The following is a 24,903-nucleotide window of genomic DNA, read 5'->3' as shown; positions in this document are numbered from 1 at the left end:
TACTGTCAGCCAATTCATCCAACATGCTCTAGGGTGAGTTTAACTATCCTAGTGAAAACAATTCATTTAGATTAAATATCTCTAACCTGTCCTTTTCCTAGTCCAGTCTGGGTTCTTCCCATTGCTCTCAGGAGAAAGTAGAAGAAAAGGTGCAAATGGGTTTCCTGTCATCACAGAGAAACATTAAATGTTGTTTGCCTTGTGCATTGGACGAGCTTTTTCCTTGGTCTTCCTCTTACTTCTCCCATCATTATAGGAATGTCTGTCTTGTTAGCCCTTTCGTATGTCCTTTGCTAGTTGTATCTGATTTTCTGCTGTGACCTTTCTGATTATGACTGTGTTCTTGTGCTCTTCCTTTTATTTTCAGCTGGAGGATTGCAAGGTTGCAGAAGAGCCTGTGATTCTGCCAGACTGGTTTCTTGCTGCTCTTCATACCTTTGCTTTTTATTGCTGCAGTTTGCATTTCTGCCTTAATAGGGCTTAAAAAACTGCCATTTCTCCTGAACTCCTTTGCTCTTAAACTCTTCTCCTCTGGGATCTCACCTGCCAGTTCTCAGGGTTCACTGAAGGCTGCTTTCTTGAACTCTGTTTTTGTTCTGCTCTTTCCTTCCTGGGAACCACATGCTCTGTTGTTACATGATCACTGCCACCAGTGTTTCTTCACCTTCATGTTCCCCATCAGGTATCAACATCTATCACTTGATCGCTGCAGTAAATAATACTTAATACCCGTGCTGAATTTTCCCTCAAAGCTTCTTGAAAGAATTCATAATACTAAGCATTGCTCACAGAAGAGCGCAACCATTTTTAAAGAGGGTATCAAGCAAAAGCTGATTTATTAAAATAATACACAAGTGATTGGGGAGGGGAATGCACTGCCCAATGAAGAATATACCTTCACAGAGGTTTGACTGTCAGGAACACTTTGGTAATGTTGGTAAATAATACTGGTAGATCACAGTTCTGATGAGAATGCAAATAAGGCTGGATTGGAGGCAGTCTTGTTAGCCAGGGGAGACTAGGAGCGAGCTGGGAGCTCCCCATCACAGTTCATGCAATCTTGTGTTGCCCCATGGTGGTGGGGTTCTGTGGTTGTGATGGCTTGTCTCTGAAGTATCAAATCAAACCTGTTTCACAGCTGGAATCCCTAATAAAATAAGGGGTTTTATGGTGTGTGTGGTTTTGGGTGAGATTTTTTTGCTTGTGTTATTTTTAGAAGGGAAAGAATACAATGCACAATTACCTGCTCAAGACTTGAGTAGCTGGTGAGGCAGATAATGCAGAGGGTCACAGAGCCTGCAGCGGAATGGGAAGGTGAACAGTGACATTCTCTGTGCCAGGGAGTATGAAACAGTCTCGTCAGCCACAAGACATTACTTCCCCCCCCGCCATTAGAAGAGAAACTGCTTTTTGCCAAATAAGCTGCTTTGTAGACATGACCTGGTATGTTTATTAAACAGTTAAAATGTGTTAAAAATTCAAGGACTGTTAGACACTAATAATTAATAGCTGTCCAGTGTGCATCAAGAGCCTATTGATTTTCTGCCAACTTGCCCTATTAAATATACAAGATACAAGTTATGTAGTTAAATATGTAAGAGTTTTATAAATGCCTTTTATAGTTGGCATTCAGAAAACTTTCCATATTGGCAGACAGAAAAAAAAAAGGGAAATTCAAAAAGCAGAGCTGTTTTAGCTTAAAGGATCTTTGAGGTGGTAAAGTAGTTTGAGAGCAGCATTTGAATCTTTGCTCTTGAAGTGGATGAGGAAATGTTTGGGCCAAAGGGCAGTTTTTCTTCATGCCAGGTCTAGAATTTGTGGGTTTTAGTACTGTCAAAGTGTGGAGCTGCAGGTCTTTCTCACTTGGAGAAGTCAGTGGGAGTCTTTTGCTTGTCTTCAGTAAGCGCTGGACCAGCCACTGCATTCTGTGACAGTGCTTCCCTCTATCTTTTCTCTTTTAGTTAAATGCTGGGCATCATGTCCTAATGCCTGTGTAGCTGGAAGGCTGAATATGGCAGGTAACCTCACAGTTGTCTCTGGCTGACTTCCAGGGATGATGGAGAGTGGTAGAGGAAACAGAGATCAGCTGGTCAGAAAACTGTTTCAGGAGTATATATTGCTTGATCTTGTTTTCTTGTGTAGAGCTATGTTAATCCAATAGTGCTGTTTTTGAAAGACACTGCAAAATATGCTACTCTTCTATTAATTATTCTGTGAACTGCAGTAGCATTGGTAGGGGAAAAGTGGAGGAACTTTTGTAGCCTATTTTAGAAAAAAGCAGGAAAAGATGGAGAGAGAGAACAAGGAGGTGCAAGCACATAAACTTGTTGATTTTCTTAAGATGATACTTAAAGGCTGAATTGTCCCAGATTGTTACCAATTGAAGTGCAGCAAGGTTAGTGGGAAATACCTCTCACCAGGGAAGGGTCTGTGCCCTTGTACAGGCTCTCTCTGGGTTGTGTTTGACCAGGTGCAAGCATGATGGGTACCGCAGCAGTTGCTTTTAATATTTCATTTGCTGGTCAGGATGCATTTTTTTTTCCAGATGACTTACAATGGCTTTGTAACATCCTCTCATGCTAATGAAATAGGGAATGGGGAGAAACTCCATATATGTTCCAGGTGCTTGGGTGGATTTGCCTGGGTAAGCTTTTTCTCTTTTTGAAGAAAACAAAATATGGGTACAGTGGTGCTTTCTGGGTAGGCAAGGTTGGCTTCCTAATCCAATGTGACACAAGTTCTCCCTCAGATGGAAGAGCAGTGTTTTTTTTATCCTGCAACCCGCTTGGCTCAGAGAAATTAACATTTTATTTTTATTTTTTGCATTTGGATTTCAGTAACATGGTAGCTAGCAGATCTCAGAAGTGATGAGAGGCCCCTGTTGAGTAAATCTGGGAGGTTAACCAGATCCACCAGCAATGCATCTCCAGCATACTGCAGACTTCCTAGTCTCTTCATATAGTTTGAAGTAGTCTGCTCTCATCTGTCTTGTTACTAGAGCATTACACAAAGGTTGGGTTAGAAACAAATCCTGTCCTTCTCAGGGTAGCAGTTGGTACCTTTGCAATGGAACTAAAAATGGCTTAGGACCTTCCTTTTCTAGCGCTTTGCACAGCTGTGGTCAGAAGAGGGGGTAGAACCAGTTTTCCTTTCTTTAGAGGTCTTTCTGGCTGCAGAGCATCATTTGAGCTTAGAAACCTTTTACCTGATTCAAAATATGTATGTTAAGTTTATATTAAAACTGCAAGGTCCATTCTTTCTTCTGGGGAGACCAGGGGCCTAGAAGGAGAGAGGAATGAGAATGGTGTTCAAAGATGACATCTGAAAGTTGTGTCAGAAGCAGGATATTGCTGAAAATTTCTTGTTGCTTTTAGTATTATTAAACAACACCAAAGTCCCCAGGGTGACAGATGTGTTCTTCCATGTATGTTACAAATAACTCTGTTTCTTTTTCTGTCAGACATCATACAAATCCAGTGGGCACAGAGTGGCGATGGAAGATGGACCAACCTGAAATGATCTTGCAGGAGGCTATTGAGAACCATCAGAATATGATCAAGCAGTTCAAAGGTAACTACTCCCACTTCTTCTCCATTAATGATGCTTTTGGAAGATAACCAGCAGTAGCATCTTCAAAGCATAGATGAAAACGTTCTGGTCATCTGTGAAATACTGGGAAGGAGGCATGAGACTAATAATATCTGAAAGATGGGTAAGTGAGAAGAAACTTTTGTGGCACGCTTATTGTTTTCTGAGATGAGTCAGCCATTCGGTATCTACTGCTGCCTTGAGGGAGCAGAGTGGAGTTGCCTCTTGTGTATCTTGGTAGTTGTCATATCCTTTCCCTCAGTGTGCATAGAGGTTTCAGCAGTGGTTAAAGCTGGCTTGGATGATGAAGAATCTTGATTCTTATGTAGAAGTGAAGGCAGGTAGAAGGCAAAAGGAATAAACCTCTAACCTGATAGGAAATACACTGGAAATACTTAATCCCCTGGGAGCTTTTGTGTTAGCTCTGAAACTTCTAGATTGCATTTTTCTCATTAATAAGAGAGCAGTAGCATTCAGGGTATTATTGTGTTCAGGAATTATTCAGTACATCTGTTTGTGACTGAAGCTGCAGTTACACAGCACCTCTGAAAAATACTGTATTTTGCTTCCCATAGGAACTCCTTGTGAGTTTGTTATTTATACATTATGTATCTATATACAGATGGCTGGCTTTTTTTCTTTTTTCACAAAAGTGATAAACTTGGTTACTCTGCCAAGGTCAGCTTTGTGTGCTGGGAAGGCTGGCCAGCTTGGCAGAACAGGTCTAGGACTCTGCTCTTCTGAACTGACAGTGGAGGCTGTGCGAGCAGCAGGAGTGGAATGAAGCATCCATAAAATGTGCAAGATGAGCCTTCGTCTTGGCTGTCATTTTGGGAACCTGTTTGTTTATGTTGGCTGTGCACAGAGAGAACCCAATGGATTAAAAATGTGACGGGCAAAAAAACCTTCTGTCAGCACAGCAGAGTTGCTCAGTCTCATTCACTGGAGTTATATAACAGGTGGAAAAATAACTCAAGTTAGGGCCTCATGAGCTTCATTTTCATCAAGTGACTGGTTCGAATCATCTTGCACTCTCAGACCAGCAGCTCCAGGGAAGCCAGCTCCCTAGGAGCTCCTGTGCTGAACTGGTAGGGAGCAGCCAGAATAACCAGCACTCTGCCTGCTGCACACATGCAGTCCGGTGGACTGGATCACAGCTCTAGAGCTCATCCAGGGGAAAGCAGTGAAGGTGCTGTGGTGGGATAGGGAAAAATTATGTTAATTTGATAGTGGAAGCTTTCTTTGGGGAAGAGGTAGTGAGATGAGAGGAGTCAGTGGAGGAGGTAGTTGGTGTCAGTAGTGCATCTTCTTTTAGACTAAGCAAAGCACAGCTGTCAGTGCTCGAGGCAGGGCAGTCTGTAAGGAAGTGCAGGTCTTATTCTCTAGCCTTGGTGTTTCTTTTGCACTGCAGCCATGTGGGCAGTGTGGGGAAGAGTGCTGTGAGTTGAGGCAGGATGCCTGCAGCAGTGCTGCCTGACTGGCTGGGCCAGAGCTGCTGCAGGGTTTCATGGCTGCCTGTTAACTCAGCTGGTGGGATGCAGTGCCAGCACAGCACGAATTTGCGTACAGGTGGCTTGCATGAGTGAAGAGCATGTAGGATGTCAGATTTTGTCTGGAAGACTGTAACAACCATAGAAGACTATTATAGCTATAAACAAGAGTATTCATGTTTAATGCTTAAGGCAGCGAGCACTTTTCAAACTCTATACTCTTTTATTCAGTCTATTCTGGATAGCCAGGCTTTTAGGTGAGTTGAAATGTGGCTGGGCATGCTGAAAGGATTGTGATCAATAGCTTGAAGTCAGTTTGGTGGCTGGTAACAAGCAGAGTACTTCAGGGGTTGATCCAGGAACCTATGTTGTACAATATCTCCATCAGTAGATGATGGGAATGATGATATTGAATACATGCTCAGCAACTTTGCAGGTGATACTAATTTAGGGAGGGTGGCAGGCACACTCGGTGGCACAGCTTTACTTCAGTGAGACTGTGACAAACGCAGTTATTGGGCCAACAGATGCATGTGAAGTTCAGCAAGAAGTGGAAGGTTCTGTACGAGAGTGTTACAACCCCATGTCAGTCCATGCTGGGAGTCCCACCTGCTATAGCAGAATAAAGGACAACAGACTTGGGTTTCTGTTTGGGAGGTTCAAGTGAGACATCCAAATAAGCTTGTTCAGCCAAGGTGGTGCCCAGATTGGTGGGGGACCCTCCAACCTTGGAGGCTTTCAAGTCTTTTAAAACTGTTATCACCCTGGCCCAGTGTTGGTAACTGTCCTCTTTGAGCCAGGAGGCTGGACTAGAGACCTGCAGGAGCCCCTTCTAACCAGTAGTTCTGTGACTTTTGTTATGATTGTTAAAATTGAAAGGCTTAAACAATAACAACATCCCTCCTTTTTATGAGGCAGGACTTAACTCAAAACAGTAATTTTATATTTGATTAGGAAGAAGTCACATGTTTAAAGTGATGACTGGATTTGCATGCAGCTGCTGATGGAGTATTGAGGGTATACTTGTGAAGGCAGGAACTGCCCTCGAGCTGTGCACTACTGGTGCAGCGTGATCAAAGTGTCGCTCCTGTATGGCAGAAATCTGTGACGTTTGCACTAAAGAAAAGTGAAAAGCAAAAGTTATTTTGCAGGTGCTTGAAAGTCCTACCTTTTTCTGAAAGCTGAGCATGCAGGAATGTGTTTAAACTCAAACTCAGACTAAGGAATAACCCTCTCCTTCCCTTACTACCCCTTGGTGTCTTCCCAAAAGGGGGAGAGGGAAAGATTATAGATGGACTTGGCAGCATCTGAAAATAATCCCAAAGTGTCAAGAGGCCTGTAACAACATCCCATTTCTCTCTTTTTGGAGCTTTTTCCATTAAACAAATTTGTAAATATTCCCTGAAACTTGCATGTGCATCCTCAGGACAGTTACCCTTGACCTGGATCTATGAAAGGAGAAAGAAAAAAAAAAAAAAAAGGCTCTGGACTGCAAGGTGGAAAAAGAAAAGATGTGGTACTTTTTCAGAGTGATAGATGGCAACATGCTTCCTGTCTTGGGAGCTTAAAAGCAAAAGGTTTATTAAGAAGAAGAAAAATCAGTAAGAAAAGCCCAGTAGCTCGCTGTTACATCTTGAGAATTTTACATTGTTGCTTCCCTAAGGTGTGTGTGAAAATATTGTTAGAGTAGAATCAGTGAAAGCAAAATTGAGTTGAAACACTGTGTGGTAAGCTGAAGCCAGGGAGAGTTAAAAGATGCGCAGTGTCTTGCAGATCAAAGTCCTCTGTGTGCCGTGCCAGAGCTGTACTCCATCCAGGTTGGAAGTGCCTGGGGCAAAAAACATGACTGTCTATTTCCAGCAAACTTAGCAGCACTCCACAAATAGTAGGTGGGATTTTATTATGATTGATTTTAAAAGGGGGGGGAAAAAAAACCCACCAAAAACCCACAAACCACCCAAAGGCTTGAGCAGTGAGATGGACTAGATTGCTTTGTTGAAGAGGGAGGGACAGGTTGCAGCTGGACTCTGCAGCATTGGCTGGGCAGCCACAGGGAGTCTGGAGGAGCTTCTAGCAGGGTGTTGCACGTGTCTGTTGATGTTTGAACACTGACCCCCAGTGTAGAGCAGACCATACTATTTGGGCTACTGGAGAAGAGGAGCATGGGGAAAATGTCTTAGCTCTCAAGGCTCTTGAGTGTCTGGTAAAGCTGCTCAGAAAATACCCAAAGCTATTTGAATAAACTGGTGCTCTTTCTAATACCAGTACCACAGCTTTGCATTCAGGTACACACATACAGACATCTCTGTGTGCCAAAGGAAATGGTGAGCTAACCTGATGCTTTATTAATTCCACACATTGGAGTGAAAATGAGGTCACCTTTGAAGGAACAGAATAATTCTTGGTGACCCTCTATCCTGTAGGATATTCTAGAGGATAGCCCTCTATCCTTAAAAGTCCCTATGTATGATTTTAGAGATGATGATATGTTCTTTTTTATTGTTGCCATAGTTTGTACTGTTTTTGAAGACCATAGATGTTAGTTAATGTCACATAATTCTCTTTTAGAGTAACTGATGGAGCACATCTTACTGATAGGGAGCTAAGGTGGGAAGGTGTGAAGTAGTTTGATGGATTCATTTTCTAGGTAGTGACTAGTAAATCTCTGTGCCCTTGTGAAGAGCACACACAGAATGGAGATGTAATTCAAAAAAGGGAAAGTAGGAATCTCTGATAATACATCCCTGGTTCAACTTGGGGAAGAATGAAAAAACAAACAAAAATGCATGACGTGAACGAGGAAATCCTAAGACTACCTGTGTGTCTTGCTGTAAGCATGGATAAAACAGGTTCCTTGTATTCCCAGTCACCCAGGCACTTCTGATGACTGGTGTATGGGTACTTCCAGAGGGAGTGCCTGAAGTCAACAACCAGCCTCTCTAGGAAGATGTGCCAGATGATGCTTTTCTTTCCCAAATTAAAATGCACCAGTAGCAGAGCAGCTGGAATCAGCTTTTCAAAGGAGATCATAGAATCGTTTAGGTTGGAAAAGACCTTTAAGATCATCCAGTCCAACCATTAACCTAACATTACCAAGTCCACACTAAACCAATTAAGGGTAGACTAGACTAAACCATGTCCCGAAGTGCCATGTCTACCTGTTTTTTTTAACACTTCCAGGGATGGTGACTCCACCACCTCTCTGGGCAGCCTGTTTCAATGCTTGACTACCCTTTCCATGAAGAAATTTTTTCTAATATCCAAACTAAACCTCCGCTGGTGCAAATTGAGCCCATTTCCTCTTGTCCTATCGCTAACTACTTGGGAGAAGAGACCAACACCCACCTCACTGTAACCTCCTTTCAGGTAGTTGTAGAGAGCGATAAGGTCTCCCCTCAGCCTCCTCTTCTTCAGACTAAACAACCCCAGTTCCCTCAGCCACTCCTCATAAGGCCTGTGCTCCAGACCCTTCACCAGCCTTGTTGCCCTTCTCTGAACACACTCCAGCACCTCAATGTCTTTCTTGTATTGAGGGGCCCAAAACTGGACACAGTATTCCAGGTGCGGCCTCACCAGTGCCAAGTACAGGGGGACAATCACCTCCCTGCTCCTGCTGGCCACACTATTCCTGATACAATCCAGGATGCTGTTGGCCTTCTTGGCCACCTGGGCACACTGCTGGCTCATGTTCAGCTGGCTGTCAGCCAACACCCCCAGGTCCTTTTCAGCCAGGCAGCTTTCCAGCCACTCTTCCACCAGCCTGTAGCATTGTGTGGGGTTGTTGTGACCCAAGTGCAGGACCCAGCACTTGGCCTTGTTAAACCTCATACAGTTGGTCTCAACCCATCGGTCCAGCCTGTCCAGATCCCTCTGCAGGGCCATCCTACCCTTGAGTAGATCAATACTCCCACCCATTTTGGTGTCATCTGCAAACTTACTGAGGGTGCACTCAATCCCCTCATCCAGATCATTGATAATGGTATTAAACAAGGCTGGCCCCAAAACAGAGCCCTGGGGAACACCGCTTGTGACTGGCTGCCAACTGGACTTAACTCCATTTACCACTACTCTGAGCTCGGCCACCCAACCAGTTTTTTACCCGGCGAAGACTATGCCCGTCCAAGCCATGAGCTGCCAGCTTCCCAAGGAGAATATTATGGGAGACTGTGTCAAAGGCTTTGCTGAAGTCCAGGTAAATGACATCCACAGCCTTTCCATCATCCGCCAGGCAGGTCACCAGGTCATAAAAGGAGATCAGGTTGGTCAAGCAGGACCTGCCTTTCATGAACCTGTGCTGGCTGGGCCTGATCCCCTGGTTGACCTGCACTTGCCTGTTGAGCACACTCAAGGTGAACCTCTCCATAATCTTTGCTGGCACCGAGGTCAGGCTGACAGGCCTGTAGTTCCCTGGGTCCTCCTTCCTGCCCTTCTTGTAGATGTGCTGTTTGAAGGAGGCTTGGCTGCATGCTCTGCTGAGATCTGAGCTCAGCAGGAGCTGAAAGCTGTATGCCACTATCTCTTGCAGAGGCTTCTCAAGTTCCTATGGCTCCAAGCTCCTGCCCCTGTGTTGGACCTGTTGCATGCCGTACAAAATCTGCCCAGGCTCTGACTTTGCTGAAGTTCATTGACTGAAGACAGAAGGAGGCTCACCTACAGGAGCAGAGGTTGAGTGCTGTAGTGGTATGGCAGCCAAAAGTACAGGAGAGTTCATGTGCCCTGTGGAATACCCACTAATCCTGTTTAGTTTATCCCTGTCTAGCTTGTCATTTATATGGTCAAAGGATTGCATACAAAACCTCTACCATCCTCTGGAGTGTATTTACTATATGCCAGATTTGCTGTAAACTGTTTTGAGAAAGTTGCTCTCAAACTTTACATGATGTTGGCATTTTTTTCTGTCTACTTATAAAGCTGGCATGGTAATTATCATAGCCCAATGCAAGATGCTGAGAGAGGGAAATCAATTGATTCCAAAAATGTCTTACAGTAGCTTTAGGAATACAAAAGTTAGTCCTTTAATCTCAGTGTCTGGTTGAGGTGCTTCTTTCTTTTCAAATAAAGTTCTCACTTAGTACTGTCAGGTTTCTGTGGAATAACCATTAGTCCTGTCACTTATTCAGGACTGAGCCTGGCTGGTTTAAAAATGCACTAAGCTTTGCTCTGATTGCAAACCAGCTTTTCTGTGTGAGGCTGAAGCAATATCCACAAACACCTCTTTATCTTGGCTTTGCAGCATAGCATGTAATTTTCTGTACTGCTTGAGCTCCAGCGTCTAGGCAACGAGAGTTGAGCTGAGGACCTGGTTTCAAACTCAATTCTTAGGGTTTTTTTAAAACAGACCAACCCCCAATCCAAAACCTCAGATATTATTTGAGTACATCAAGGCATGTCAAGGAAATGTGAAGTGACATATTTGGAACAAAAGCTTGTTTGTAGTCAGATGACTTCATACGGGGTCCTGAGCACATGGTTGGATATGGATGGGCTGGAGGAGTATTTGCTTCTCCCCTACACTCCTGTGGGTGTAATAAATGTGACTTAGTTTGGTTAAACCTGCAGATAGCATTTTTACGTGGATGCTACGGTTGAGGTCCTTGTGTTTTACTCTTCGTTCTGAAAAGTCTCTTGCTGTTCAGGACAGTGTCACCTGTTGGGTTTTCTTTTTGAATGCATCCTCTGTAGAGTTGCATTTCATGTGGTTGCCAATAAGGATTCAGACCTGGTTGTTGGTGCTCTGCTTGGTGAAGTGTGCCCAGCTCCTCTGGGGAGCTGGTCTTCATGGGGCTGGGGGACCATGGGGGGTCAGCAGCAGGCACAGATGTAACCTGGTTTGCTTTTTTTAAGATGCCTGCTTGAAGTGGCATTAAACTGGCTCTTGTGTTTCTGCCTCAGCATTCAGGCAGCATCACTGAGGTCTTAGCAATGGAAAGCTTGGCTCAAATGTTATTAGAAAATTGCTTGCAGTAGTTAATAGGATATGCAAAGCCCCAGGCTCCGTGTGTCTGGGCGTATGCTATTTTGTGGATTCCTGCAGAGCTGGCTCAGTGGGCACTGGCTGTGGCCTGGTATCCCCTCTGGTTCAGGAGCTTTCCAGCTGGTTTTGCTCAGTCTTCTGTGTGCCAGGGTGTATTTTAGGTACGGATGCATGGTTTGGGAGGGGGTTTTAGTTGATTTAAGCCTGTTTTCCCTCTTCTTGCAGGTGTGTCAGGAGTAAAAGCAGATCGCTTTGAGGAAGCAATGACAGCAAAACACTGTGCACTCTCGCTGGTGGGAGAGCCTATCATGTACCCAGAGATCAACCGCTTCGTGAAGCTCCTGCACCAGCACAGCATCTCTAGCTTCCTGGTCACAAATGCACAGTTCCCAGATGAGATTAGGTAAGAGCTGGATGAAATATCTCCGTAGTAAAAACATTTGAGTGCTGACCTGTGTTTTAATTCCATTTTATCACTCATCAGAGTCAGCTCTGCACGAGCACTGATGATAAAAAAGCCCATTTGGCATCTATTTCATTTTAATCTTAATATCCCTGTGCTTTTTCTCATCTCTTTCTCTCCCCCAGTTTGATTTTCTTTTCGGTATCTCTTAACGTGTGGTTACTTCTGAAAGTGAAGAGAATGTAATATAGTACCTCCTGGAGGTGCGAGGGAAGGAGAACAGTGAGCGTGCTGTGTTTTGTGCTTGGGGACATGGATAACTGGTGTGAGTGTTTCTGACAGCTAGAGCAGGAGACTGAATGTATAAATTGCCTTTTTGGTTTGTGTGCTTCTCTTGCAGTCTGATCTTTGCTCTAACTCCATAAGCCCAGCCGTAATGGCTCAAACCAAAGATCTGTACATCTCAGCATCTCCAGCAAGACCCAGAGTGCAGGATAAGAATAGGTGATAAACACACACTCATCTGCAAAAGTGGGATCAGTAGTTTTTAACCTCTCTTTCAGGGGGATTTGAGCGAAACGTTCACAATGTTTTAATGAATGCTGATGAAAGTGTCTTTACAAATGCAAAGAATCCCTGTTTCTGATGTTCTTGAGCATCTAGGCTGCTTCTAACGAAATCTGAAGCAATGTAGCAAGGAAATGTGGCACGCGGTGTGAGCTGCACGGTAGCTTGGAACTCGTCAGAACATTGTCAGCTAATAGCACTGACAAAGTCCAACCCTGGAGTTACGTGAACATGTTAGCAGAGCTGTACACAGGGTGGTTTGGTGTGTTGGTTAGCTTGTCATTTCAGGCCCATGCCTCTCCATGTTAGCACTTTCTGGTAGAGCTTCCTTTTCACTTCCTTCTCATGGTCTGAATATGGCAGTGAGGGGGGAGAGCATGCAATATTTTGAGTGAGTAATTATACACTACAAAGGCATTCCAAATGATTGAATAATTGTGTAATCAAGTTACTTTAAGTCATGTATTATGTGCCTGATAGACAGAAATTGCTCTTTCCTAAAAATATCATTTTAAAAAGAGAGCACACACTATATTTTGAAGCTGCATTTTTTAGGATCTGCTGAATGTTTTTAAAAAGAAACAAAAAAGAAAGTGATAAAATGCTAGTCTTGCTGTCTTAAAAATTGCAACTGATCTTTGGCTCATTAAAGCAAATGATTTGCTTAATATGGGACTTGAAGTATGCACCAAGCTCGCTTTTCCGTTGTCAGCAGAGGGGAGCTATAGTCTAAAAGTTAGTCCTAAAACAATCAGCATGACCTCTGGCATCCAGCATGCAAATGGGGAGCGTGGCCTGGGGTGTTCGCTGGGTTTAGAAGAGGCTGGCTCTGCAGACCCCCTGGCTGGGTCTTCAGCATGGTGCTGCCTGTGCCCTCCTCCCTCCTCTCTTCTTCCTCCATTTGTATTTGGACTGCAGCTTCATCTGCTTCCAGGCACATGTGTGTTTTCATAAAGTGAAGGCGGGTTTTATAGCACGTGAGCTTGTATTGAATAGTTACCTACTCTTGTCCTCTTCCTGATCTTGTTTCTGATCAGTGGCTATGAACAAGAACCCTTGCGTATGTGTTTGCATTTATGAGCATCAGGAACAATAATGAGAAGATGCTTATTATTGCTCATAAGCAGATGCTCATTTTTATTATATTGATGTTTCTGTTCTTTGTATCATTGACTATATCATCTGGCTTGTGAAACCACCTCATGACTGGTGACCTGAACTCGATTTATTGCTCTTGAGTTGTGCTATGCTACTTGGTCATGATTTCTGCCTGAGTTCATGTGTGGTAAATGCTGTGAATTTGATCTCCTGGATTCAATCTCAGCTGTCTAAGCTAGCTTGGAAATTACAACCAAAAATTAAGGAGGAATGTTGGAAAATCCATTCTTGTACTGTGCAACTAAACTTCCTGTTAATTATGAAATGTAGCTGTGTTCCAGGAACATCAGTTTATGCTCTGCTTCTCCCTGCTGCTGGTTAGAACCATGACTGCCCTTTCTCCTTGTTCCTCTTAGGCAGAGCATGCATGAGGTTGTCCTGGCTCCAGTCCCAGCCATGGCAGAGCCTGGTGGACTGCTCTGTTTTGGAGCAATGTGGGGCACAAATTCCTCCCTGGGATCTCTTCTAATTCCTTAACTTTCTCCAGTATAAGAGTGAGTCTGGCTCTTGCCTGTCCTTAGGATTGAGATCCTCAGAGAAGAGATGATTTTTCTCAGCTCATGTTTTGAAAAACACTTGCTCCTTCCTCAGTGGGGCCCCTTTTAATTAGGCAAATGCAGCGTTAAGTAAAGAAAAGAGTATTTTGGCTATATTCTTTGAAACTGAATACTTCAATCTACTTACGCCTAGAACATTTGGTCATTTTTGGAGATTGTGGCTTTGGGCTGCCAGTCCAGACAAGCTGGTTTATGAAACAGTTTTTTTTTAACCTAAAATGTTAAATTCATTCTGGGTTATCTCATTCTTCTGTCTAAATACATACAGAGAGAATGTGTTTAGATAGGTTGTTTGAGTGTCCATGTTAAGTGGATTTTTCTGGACTCTTAAGAGCTCTGCTCAGTCTCATTCTGGATAGTTCTTGTCACTCCGTCACCTTTGGGGAGGGCAGGGGGTTGGTGTATTTTTAGGTGGCACTGTTTGGAAGCTGAACAATAGTTTCTCATTTCTTATCATCTTCTATGAAGAACCAAATCAAGCTAGGACTATAGCCTGCTCATTAACAGGCTTCACAAAAAATGCTTGCAAAATGTTGTCCTAAAACTGTTCCGAGCTAAAGAGTACGTGGTACAATTAGGATGCTGTCATTCCCTCTTGGAGACACAGAGGTGGAAGATGCCATGAGGGGTGGATGTGTGTTACACTTACTGGCTTCATCAGTTTTGTCTGTGACAAGGGAGCTTGTTTTAGGTTGTTCCTCTCAGTGCCCTTCATTATCCCTTTGCTAATGGACTGCAGCATTGCTGCTTCTCCTTTATATCCTTGGGGTTTATGGAAGGGATTAGACTCGACCCAGGCTCTTCATACAGCAGAGGAGGTTTAATCTTTTTAGAAGTTACTGGTGTTGGGCTCACAGATGTTGTGCTCACCAGCATTATGTGACCAGAAAGACTATACTGCAGGATTTGTCTGAAATAAGAGCCTTGGAAGTGGAAGGAGAACATGTTGGGGGATTGTGCTTGGTTTTATTTTTCTAAACAGCTTTGATTTCCCTTCAAAAAAATATTTTACTGATGCCAGCTGCAGGTCAGGTAAGTTCAATGTGTCTAGTGGTAGAAACTGGCTGAATTATGGCTGTAGTTGTGTTGAATGGGATTTTTTTTTTCATGGGCCAGGGCAAATAGAACTTGGGGAAGGGGCTGAGCTTTATGTTTTTTAACCATGGGGGCTGTGGTGAGCCTTTCAGTGCATTGTGTGAACCCCTGGCAGCCTGCTTTGGGAAGCCTTTCCGAATGTGTTACAGCTACAGTGGAGTGAAATATATTCCAGTTCAGTGAGGAAAAGATAAATTAAAATGTCAGCGAAGGCCTCTGTATGTGACGTTCTTAGCTTTGGGGTGTATTATTGGTTGAAAATAGGTTGTAACATCTTGCTGTTAAGATGATGGTCACTTGGCAAAGGTGAACCACTGGACTTCGATAGTTTTCCCTGTAAATACTGTATAGTTCCTGTTGCTACTGGACCAGCAGAACAGCTTGTTTGGAGATACTGTATTTTATGTGTGCTTTGGTAGGAAAGCACAAATTCAGCTAGCAATAATGTCTGAAAACAACAATTCCCTTCTCCTTTTTATTTCCAAGGAACCTTGAGCCGGTAACGCAGCTGTATGTCAGTGTGGATGCCAGCACCAAAGAGAGCCTGAAGAGAATTGATCGACCCCTCTTCAAGGATTTCTGGCAGAGGTTTCTAGACAGTTTAAAGGCCTTGTCTGAAAAGGTACCCAGTTAAAAAATATTTTAAAATACATTCTTTCATTCTTTCTGCACCTTACCTATTCAGGACAAAAGTAGAAGACTTGAGAGGCTTAAGGTGGACTGAGGAATGGGTTCTGGATGTGTTGGGAGCATATTTACATGTTTTGTACGTTAAGGCGTATGAAGTCCAGCAAGTTTGATCAGTTTTCCATGTGGGGAGAAATTTAATGACAAAAAGAGAGCAGAATGTGTGTCAAACGGGACAGTAAACTCTGCTGTGAATATAAGATGCTATGAGAGATGAAGAGATTATAAAATAATAGATTTCCTAATGAAGCGTTTATACTGCACGCAGACTGCTGAAGGAAAACTGGAAATTCAGGGAAGCCTAGGAAGAGTCATAAATCCCCATGTGGCACTTTGCACTGGTTCTCAAAGGTTCCCTTGAAATTGCAGTACATAAAGGACATTCAAATGTGTGTGCTGGAGTTTACTAGCTCTAAGTCACCCTCCTGCTACGTAGAAATCTGCTTATTTCTGGAAGATTGACCCAAAACAGTAGATCTGAGTATAATAGCAAGGGTGACCCTTTACACTGTGAGTGGTTTGTATAGTTTGTGTCCATCTGAGACAGCTGAAGAGTGACCTGAAGGCCCATGGGATCATGTCTGTTGCTGTCAGCTCAGAACTTAGTCTACTGTGTAACAGTTTTTGTAGTAATTAATTAAGCACTCGTGATCCCAGCATTATATGAATTAATAAGAATAGTGCTTCATGAGCATGTCTTTCCCTCTCTTATTTACTGATACTGTGCTCTGATGGGAGCAAGTACTGCTGTTTACCAATTTGGCAGAAGTTAATATGTTACCTGCTGAGATGAACAGACAAGAGAGACTGTTTCATTTGAATAATAAGTTTTTCTGCCTTCTGAGATGACAATGTTGGATCGTTTTCTGCCAAAGGTACTTACATTCATAGATCTGGGAGACTTGGTGTAATTGAGTGATACTTTCTTCTGCAAAGGCATGTGAGTAGCTGGATCAAGCTGTTAGCATACTAAGTGGGCTGGCTGATCTTAAGCAAAATCTCAGGCCAAACTCTGAGCTTACTGAAATCAGGTACAAACTTACTAAGTTCTCTGTGTGAGTAGGGGAGGCTGTGGAAAGAAGAGGAGCTAAAATATTGAAAGCAAAAATATTGGAAAAAGTATTTTGGGAACTTGTTTTTGCCCATTATTTCTTTCCTTCTGTGTCTCTTGACCCTGGATAGATATGGTTCATTCATTGCTGTGTGTTGTCAGAAATTTCCTTGCAAAGAATTGAAGGTGAAAGTATTGGCAAGTCTGTCCATACAGCTAAAAATACTCTGGTCAAGGTGAAGAGGAGAGGAAAAAGAAGATCAGCTAGCAGGTGCATTTTCTTCTCAAACCAACTGCACTTTGAAGGGTCCTTGAAACACTGATAACACAAGAGCCAATTAATAGTTGCTCTGGTTGCTAATGCACTGTTCTGCCAGCCCCTGCTCAGCTGTGTATTGCATCATCACATGTGGGGGACAGGAGGAAGTCTTGGGAAAGCTGTTGTTTGTTAGGTTTTATCTTGAACTGCTTCTGGGCAGAAGCACCTTTCTGTTTTCCTTCTGAGCACATTGCTTGGTGTTCATGTGTGATGCTAAGCACTGTTCTGTAGGACTGATGAATGAAAGGTGGTGAAAACTAATTCATTTGCTGATTCTTGAGAAATACAGCTCCTCTTTCAGAATAGGTGGGGAAGTGCTGATGCATTGTGTTGGGAAAGTGATGCTAATATATCTAGAAACAAAATAAAAGTCACACATTTTCACACTGCCTGACAAACCATGCAAGCTTATTCATTTCTCCTGAGAAGGAGACAAGCTGGTGTTGCAGCTGACATGAGTCACTGCTAATAAGAATTATGGATAGGTTTGGTCTCTGCACATTTAAAAAATAAACAGAAATGGGTGAAAGGAGTTTTTTTAAAAACACAAGTTGTACCTTGCTGTGCTTGCTCTTGTGTTGTTTGGCAAGTGCTGTTCCTGCACTGTTACCCTACTTGCTTGTGTGTCTGCTGGCTGTCCCTAGGGCTCTGTGCTCAGTGCTGCAGGGATGGGTAGTGAGACAGGTCCTGCTGCAAGATGGTGATAATTCAAACAGATGAGTGGGAGAAAGGAAGAGGAGAGGACATGGTCCTAGATGAGAAAGGAGTGAGGATATTCTTCTTGGCTGTTCTTTTTCCTACCATCAAAAAGCATGCTAATTCTTGTTAAAAATAGAAATGGAAGGGCCTGAGCAGAGACATGAGTTTCAAATTAGTTGTCCTAGTGAGAGGTAGTTACACTGATAATTATTTTAACTGAAGTTCTGTGCAAAGTTCTTGAGCCCTTAATAAAGGAATGAGTTTAATGAATTGTTCCCAGTATAATTCGACAGTGTCATACAGCACGTTAGTGACTAGTTGCTACAACACTTTCAAAGGAAGTTCAGGAATAAAAGAAAACCAATCTTTTCTGATGCTTTTCTGCAACAAACAGCAAGAAACCCCCTCTTTGTCTGCTGCTATTTGGAACCAGTTTTGTCCTTTCTAGAGTGACTCTCATTGAGATGATCTTCATGTTAAATTTTCTATGCTGGGAAATGTTTCTTGAGAGAGGAGTTTGTTAAACAGCAGGTAGGCTCCCAGAAGGCTCCGTTTGTTTCTTGTAATGTCTTCTGTCCTCCAAATTAAATTGAGAGGGGGAAAAGAAAGATGTTAACATGTGCAATTTAGAATGTGCCCTTTTCAAACATCATGTTTGAGAAGTCTTGTAGTCTCATCCTCTGACAGCCTTGAGTTCATCAGAACGATTGAGAGGTGACTTGACTTGATAGGCAAGTGCTTGGAGAAAGCACTGAGGATGTGAATCCTTATTCTCATCATAAGGATGTGAAATCTCTGTTCCAGTGGTTGAAAGGCATTTCTTCCAGCCATTGCTTCTTCACAATGCTATATCCAAATGAGAAATGAAGTACAAATTAATGACAAGGGTCCAGAAGCTCAGGAGGGAAGAAGTAGATTTTCCATCCCTTGAAGTTTGATGATCAAGTTGATGCTTTTTTCCAAAAATGCCATTAACCAAACGTGTGCTGAGCAAGAAAATAAGGAACCGATGTTCTTTGAGCTCTCATCTGTCAGCAGTCAGACTTGTGATCCATTTGTGTTTTGACTTTGTGCTCTATTTCCCTCAGTGTTACTAGACCAGATTCTGTAGGTTGAGAAATTTTGAAAACTGTTGTTCTTCTTGTCATCCATAAATCACCAAGTATTCTCCCAAGTGATAGGGATGTTGACTGAGACAAATAGGAATACCCCACTGAGTTGCTGATAAATGAAGTGGAGATACAGTGACCTAGTATGGCAAAAGTCCTTACAGATTTCTACCCAAGCACTTTGAAAATAACTGGAGAAAAGATGGTGATGGACATACCAGCAGAACATGCCCTGTTTGTGGCTCAACACCTCCATTGCAATATCTCTAAGCATGCTTTTTTCCAGCTCTTCAGAGTGTAAGACAAGTCTTGAAGTGAGTGGCAGCTGCTCCATGGACGTTCATCGGCTTGAAGAGCATTGGGGAAAAAGGTCCCTGGTGTCACTCATGTTCTCTGAGAAGCACTCTTCCAGCCTTGATGTGGTGTGACCTTTTCTATCTGTATCTTCTTGACTTAATCATGATAAATCCCATCCAATCTGCTTGATACGCTGTACCTCATAGCACTTGCTGTGCTGCCAGACACCAAGTAGGCATTGCTGAACTGCTTTAACTTTCAGGGGACACGTGCCAATGTTCTCTTAAACGGATTGGAGCCATGCACAAAGCAAATGGGGGGGGAAAAAACCCTGTAGGTTAATAGATGTTATGGCACTGCAGGAACTGATGATGAAGCAGAGCCTTATCCTTCCTGTCCTTCCAGGAGGGTCAAAAAAAAGGCAAAAGAAACAGCTTATTGGCACTTTCTGAAGTTCAGTTAGACTTGTGTCTTTAGACATCATATGCAACTCTTGCCTTAGATCTTGGGTAAAACCTTGCCCTCAGATTTTTTTTCCTACTTCAAGGGAATTAAGATTTCATACAGGAACAGGGTCATGGTTCTGTGGGCAAGGTGTAGCAAACTTCTTTTTCTGTCTGTCGGTCTTTTCCTATTAATAAAAGAACCAAAAAGGAAAATTCTTAGCTCTGCTTGTCCTAGGATATCACATATTTGACAGTGCATGGATTTGGTGCCTGTTGCCATGTACTCCTTGCTGGAAGGTGCTAGAGATGGTTTGTCCAGAGAAAGGTGTGAAGTATAAAAACATCTATTACCATCTTCCAGTTCTGCATTTGCGCGCTGCTTACAGGTAGTTCCTTTTACATTTCTGGATGATGAGGATGCCAGCTTGCATATTTAAACATTTTCAGGTTTGCACCTGGTGCTGTTTACTTTAGTCTTCCCCCTTCCCCACCCCGCCAGTGTGATCCTTTCTTCAAAGTTACCCTTGGCTTCTATGTGATTACAAACTTAGTGTAAATACATTGAGTTAACATCTTAAGCATGTTTTAGTGCTTATTATATAATATGACAGTAACAATTGCTTTTGTGAAAAGAGCACATTTGATTTGCCTGGAGATTATTTATGTGGTTACTGGGGGAGGGGAGCATAGTCTGATGTTTCTAAGTGACTTTTTAAGGAGAATTTAAATGTAAACTTTGCAACAGATGTTAGAATCAGTAATCAATTTTGCCACTATAAATTTAGAAGAATTTGACTCTTCTGCACAGTAAATGCTCTCCACCAGCTGTGTGCTTGTTTTAATGGTTTTGCTAATGAGACTTCTGGAGTAAGTCTTTTGAAATGCAATATGATGAGTGTTACAAAGGTATGATGTTTAATATCAAGTTATTGTCACAAATCATCTCCTTTCAGTTTAGCTTACAGCACGCAGCAATCCAAATGAACCTTCAGTGAGATTCTTGGCTTCAGAGGGAGTGAAATCTTATTTCTTCTGTCTGTTCCAGTACCTCTTGGTTTGCTTGCAGGCAAGAAAAGGGGAAAAATGTTCATAAACACACTTAACAATCAAAATAATGTTATTCCAAGCTGATGGTTGTTACTCTGTGTCTTATAAAGACAGGATAGTGAGGCTGGAGGGGAAGGCAAAGTGTCTCTGGCCACCCAGCGAGCCTGAGGCGGAGGTGGGGATAAAATCTGTGTTGTCTTAGCACTTGCCCAATGCTTTGTCTGTTATCCCACATCAATCCCCCCCTCATTACTGCCTGGTGCTTTGGGGTAGCCAGGCCTGTGGGCTCTTTCTTTGCTGCTGCTTCTTGCCAGGGGAGCAGTTAGAGCTGCAGAGAGACTGCCCAGCTGCCCTCCTTGTTGTTTGGTAGAAAGCACTTCTCCTTCCCATGTCTTTTGGAAATGGGCTCTGACCTATAAAGTGTAAATGGGAGAAATGGAGGGCCCTTCTCCTCTTCCAAGCTCACCCTTCTCTTTCACTCCTTAACTAGCACACATTAGTTAGCTTACCTAGTTTTTCTGCTACTGAACACTTAAGATGCATTTGGTATTCTTACCCTTTATTAAACATGATGTTTCTTTTGCCTTGAGCTCTTCCTTAGAGACTGTATGAGAGATGCCAGACTTGGCTTTTAGAGAACTTTGTTCGAACCAGTCTCTATTCCCCCTTCCAACCCTTCTATTATTCCCAATCACTAGTAAAGGGCTGCTCTGTTCCCTGGGGCTTGGCTTTGGGAGCCAGAATTCCCAGCTACCCCAACAGACTCCATGGTCTTGGGTATGTCTTCTCACTTTTTCATTCTTTAGTTGTGAAATAGAGCTGTAGTCTTCATGTAAAAGCACCCTGAGAAGACAGAGCATGTGTGTGTTTTTATGTCAACTCTTAAAAAGGAAAGAGCGAGCCTAAAGTTCTGCTTGTGGCAACTAGGTGAAGGAAACTTGTATCTGCACTTTATTTTTAGAACATGTTTTTATTTAAGTCTATGAAGTTTAAGTGACTGGGCCAAATGCCATAGATTGGGATTGTGCAGAGCATTGCATAATATTCCATTCTGCTAAATGCATTAGCTGTTGGATTTCTCTACTCACTGACCAAGTATCACTGGCTCTAGCATGATGATTCAGATAGGAGTTTATTGGGTTCATTGAATCTATTCATTTGACATTTCAAGAAAGATGGGTTGACAAAGCATCTGCAAGAGTGATCTGTTTTCTCATTTCAGACAGTGAGTGTATAATTGAGGCAGAAAACACGGCAAACAAGAAAATGGATTTTATGGGAACGAAGCAGAGGGAACGTATTTGTGGACTCTTGCCAGTTAAATAAAATCATGAAGACTTATTGTTTGGAGGGGTAAGAAATTATTTCATAAGGTGTTAGCTACAATGGACTGAGTAGTGCAGGTGTGTTTGGATGACAGAGGCCAGGCTGCTGGGTCCAGGCTTGCCGAAGTAGCTGAAGTGACAAGTGAACTTGGAGCCCCAGGGCTGTTCAGTGCTGCATGTCATCTGGTGGGGTGGCCTCTGGGAAGGCTCTCCTCTGTTTCAGGGTGAGATCAGCATGCTTGGCTCAAACTGCTGCTGAAGGTGATTTGAACTAATTTAGTTGGTTTGGGGCTGAAGCAGCTGAGGAGGGCTTGGTCTCTTCCTCTGGTTATCCTTTAGGGCAGGATCCTGCAGCAGGTAGGTGCTAATAGAGCTCAAGGAATGGTTGTGTCTTCAGTGCTCTGCTTGTCAGTGGTAGTCTTCCTCAGCTCCCATTTCAGCTTCTTGGGGTCACCTGAATGAGTGCCAGGAAGAGCAGAATCTGACCCTAAACTTTCTTTGTCTGATTGACTAAGCAATAAACCAGCTCATGTAAAGTAGTGCTGTTTTTCCTTGTGGCATGTAGATGTTTGTGCCTTGGCTCTGTTCCTTTGTATGGCGCTCCCCCCTTAAAAATCCAAAGGGAGATGGTGTTGTAAGTTGGGTAACTGTAACTTTGGACACTTGGTAGTGGGTGTAAGTGATGGTTGTGTCAGTTGGGGTAGTCTGTGACCTCCAAAACCATGTGCCCCATCTGTTGTTTCCATAGTTGTTGAAGTTACCCATCCTGGATCCTTGTTGACTTGCAAGTTGTGCACTTGAGAGTCAAGTCCTGTATTTTCTCCTTGGATGAAACTGCTGTTAGATTTGTCAGTGTAAGAAATGCAGGAACCTACAATACACGGATTCAGAGTCTCCTCTGAAGCTGCTAAATTGCTGGAGCATCTTTCACATAAATTCATGGGAGTTTATTGTCTTGTACATACTTGAATACAGGAAGCCGGTGATTAGTAACAGTGACAAAAGGACAAAGCAAACTGCAAATCAAAGGTGACTTACTTCTCATTTTTTTACACAATTAAGGCCTTTGGGTAAGCTTGGCTTCTCTCAAATTTGTTCAGCCATTTCTAAGTGCAATGGTCGGGTGCAATTACTGTGCTGACTAATTTGGGGTTCTCCCTTTCTTGTTATCCCGAAACAGCACTTGGCTGCTCATAAATCTGTTGGAGGAACTGATATTAGATGCACTGTAAATGATCTCCTCTAACTGCTTAGTTCTAAAAACAGAGGAGCATAGAGAGTATAGGTGGTGATGAGCCCTGGAACTGTAGAGCTGATGATCCATAGCACTAATGCAGATATTTACAGACCTACAAAAATGTGTCTGCTTCATTGCATTTATCTCATTCTGGCTTTGTGTGTTGAAATTTGCTTAACAATCTTGAGGAGCCTTATCTCCCCGTAGGGCTGTGCTGAAGAGTCCAGCTTTCTGTGAAAGTAGGAAGATCTGAAGGCTTTTTGTAGAGACTGTCTCCAAAAGAAAGCTTTAATTCGAGATGTTGGAGTTTCAGGTAATGTTAATCATGTACCACTGACAGCAGGCTCCTTAAGTTTCTAGGGATGGGGCCTCCACTACCTCTCTGGGCAACCTGTTCCAGTGCCTCACCACCCTCATTGTAAAAAAATTTCTTCCTTATATCCAGTCTAAATCTACCCTCCTTTAGTTTAAAACCATTACTCTTTGTTCTGTCACAACAGGCCTTGCTAAAAAGATTGTCCCCATCCTTCCTATAGGCCCCCTTTAAGTACTGAGAGGCTGCAATAAGGTCTCCCTGCAGCCTTCTCTTCTCCAGGCTGAACAACCCCAACTCCCTCAGCCTGGCCTTGTAGGAGAGGTGCTCCAGCCCTCGGATCATTTTTGTGGCCATCCTCTGGATGCGCTCCAACAGGTCCATGTCCTTCTTGTGCTGAGGAGTCCAGAGCTGGATGCAGTACTCCAGGTGAGGTCTCACCAGAGCAGAGTAGAGGGGCAGAATCACCTCCCTTGACCTGCTGGCCATGCTGCTTTTGATGCAGCCCAGGATATGGTTGGCTTTCTGGGCTGCAAGCGCACATTGCCGGCTCATGTCCAGCTTTTCATCCACCAGTACCCCCAAGTCCTTCTCCGCAGGGCTGCTCTCAATCCCTTTGTTCCCCAGCCTGTATTGATATTGGGGGTTGCCCCATCCCAGGTGCAGGACCTTGCACTTGGCCTTCTTGAACCTCCTGCACTTGGCCTTCTTGAACCTCATAAGGTTCACACACGCCCACCTCTCCAGCTTGTCCAGGTCCCTTTGGATGACATCTCGTCCTCCTGGCGTGTCAGCTGCACCACTCAGCTTGGTGTCATCTGCAAACTTGCTGAGGGTGCACTTGATCCCTCTGTCTGTCATTGGTGAAGATGTTAAACAGCACCAGTCCCAGTATGGACCCCTGAGGGACTCCACTTGTCACCAGTCTCCATGTGGACATCGAGCCATTGACCACTACCCTCTGGATGCGACCATCCAGCCAATTCCTTATCCACTGAACAGTCCACCCATCAAATCCACATCTCCCTGGTTTAGAGAGCAGGATGTTGTGGGGGACTGTGTCGAAGGCTTTACAGAAGTCCAGAGAGACTGATGCAGTCACTCCTTCATAGAAAGCCACTAGGTTGGTCAGGCAGGACTTGCCCTCAGTGAATCCGTGGGCTGTCTCGAATCACCTCCTTGTTCTCCATGTGCTTGAGCATATCTTCTAGGAGGATCTGTTCCATGATCTTCCTAGGCACAGAGGTGAGGCTGACAGGACAGTAGTTCCCAGGGTCTTCCTTTCTTCCCTTTTTGAAAATGGGCACAACGTTTCCCTTCTTCCAGTCGCCAGGGAGTTCACCTGACTGCCATGACTTTTCAAATATCATGGGGAGTGGCTTGGCAACTACATGAGCCAATTCCCTCAGGACTCTGGGATGCATCTCATTAGGTCCCATAGACTTTGTACATTCAGGTTTCTCAGCTGTTCTCGAACCTGATCTTCCCTTACAGTGGGAGGGGCTTTACCACCCTGGTCCCCATCTTGTGGTCTGTCGATT

The 24,903-nt window shown here is 43.5% G+C and overlaps 1 protein-coding gene across 1 annotated transcript in view; it reads left to right on the top strand.

Moving 5' to 3' along the window:
- The window catches only part of LOC104023982 (S-adenosyl-L-methionine-dependent tRNA 4-demethylwyosine synthase TYW1), a 115,306-nt gene that overhangs the window by 44,327 nt on the left and 46,076 nt on the right, over nt 1–24,903 (top strand). The window contains exons 10-12 of the mRNA XM_075719762.1: nt 3,461–3,570; nt 11,278–11,455; nt 15,319–15,454. Coding sequence (XP_075575877.1) covers nt 3,461–3,570; nt 11,278–11,455; nt 15,319–15,454 — 424 coding nt within the window. The remainder of the gene's footprint in view (nt 1–3,460; nt 3,571–11,277; nt 11,456–15,318; nt 15,455–24,903) is intronic.

Source organism: Pelecanus crispus, chromosome 12 (genome assembly GCF_030463565.1).
Source record: "Pelecanus crispus isolate bPelCri1 chromosome 12, bPelCri1.pri, whole genome shotgun sequence".
NCBI classification, from domain to species: domain Eukaryota; kingdom Metazoa; phylum Chordata; class Aves; order Pelecaniformes; family Pelecanidae; genus Pelecanus; species Pelecanus crispus.
This window is presented reverse-complemented; position numbering and strand designations above follow the sequence as displayed.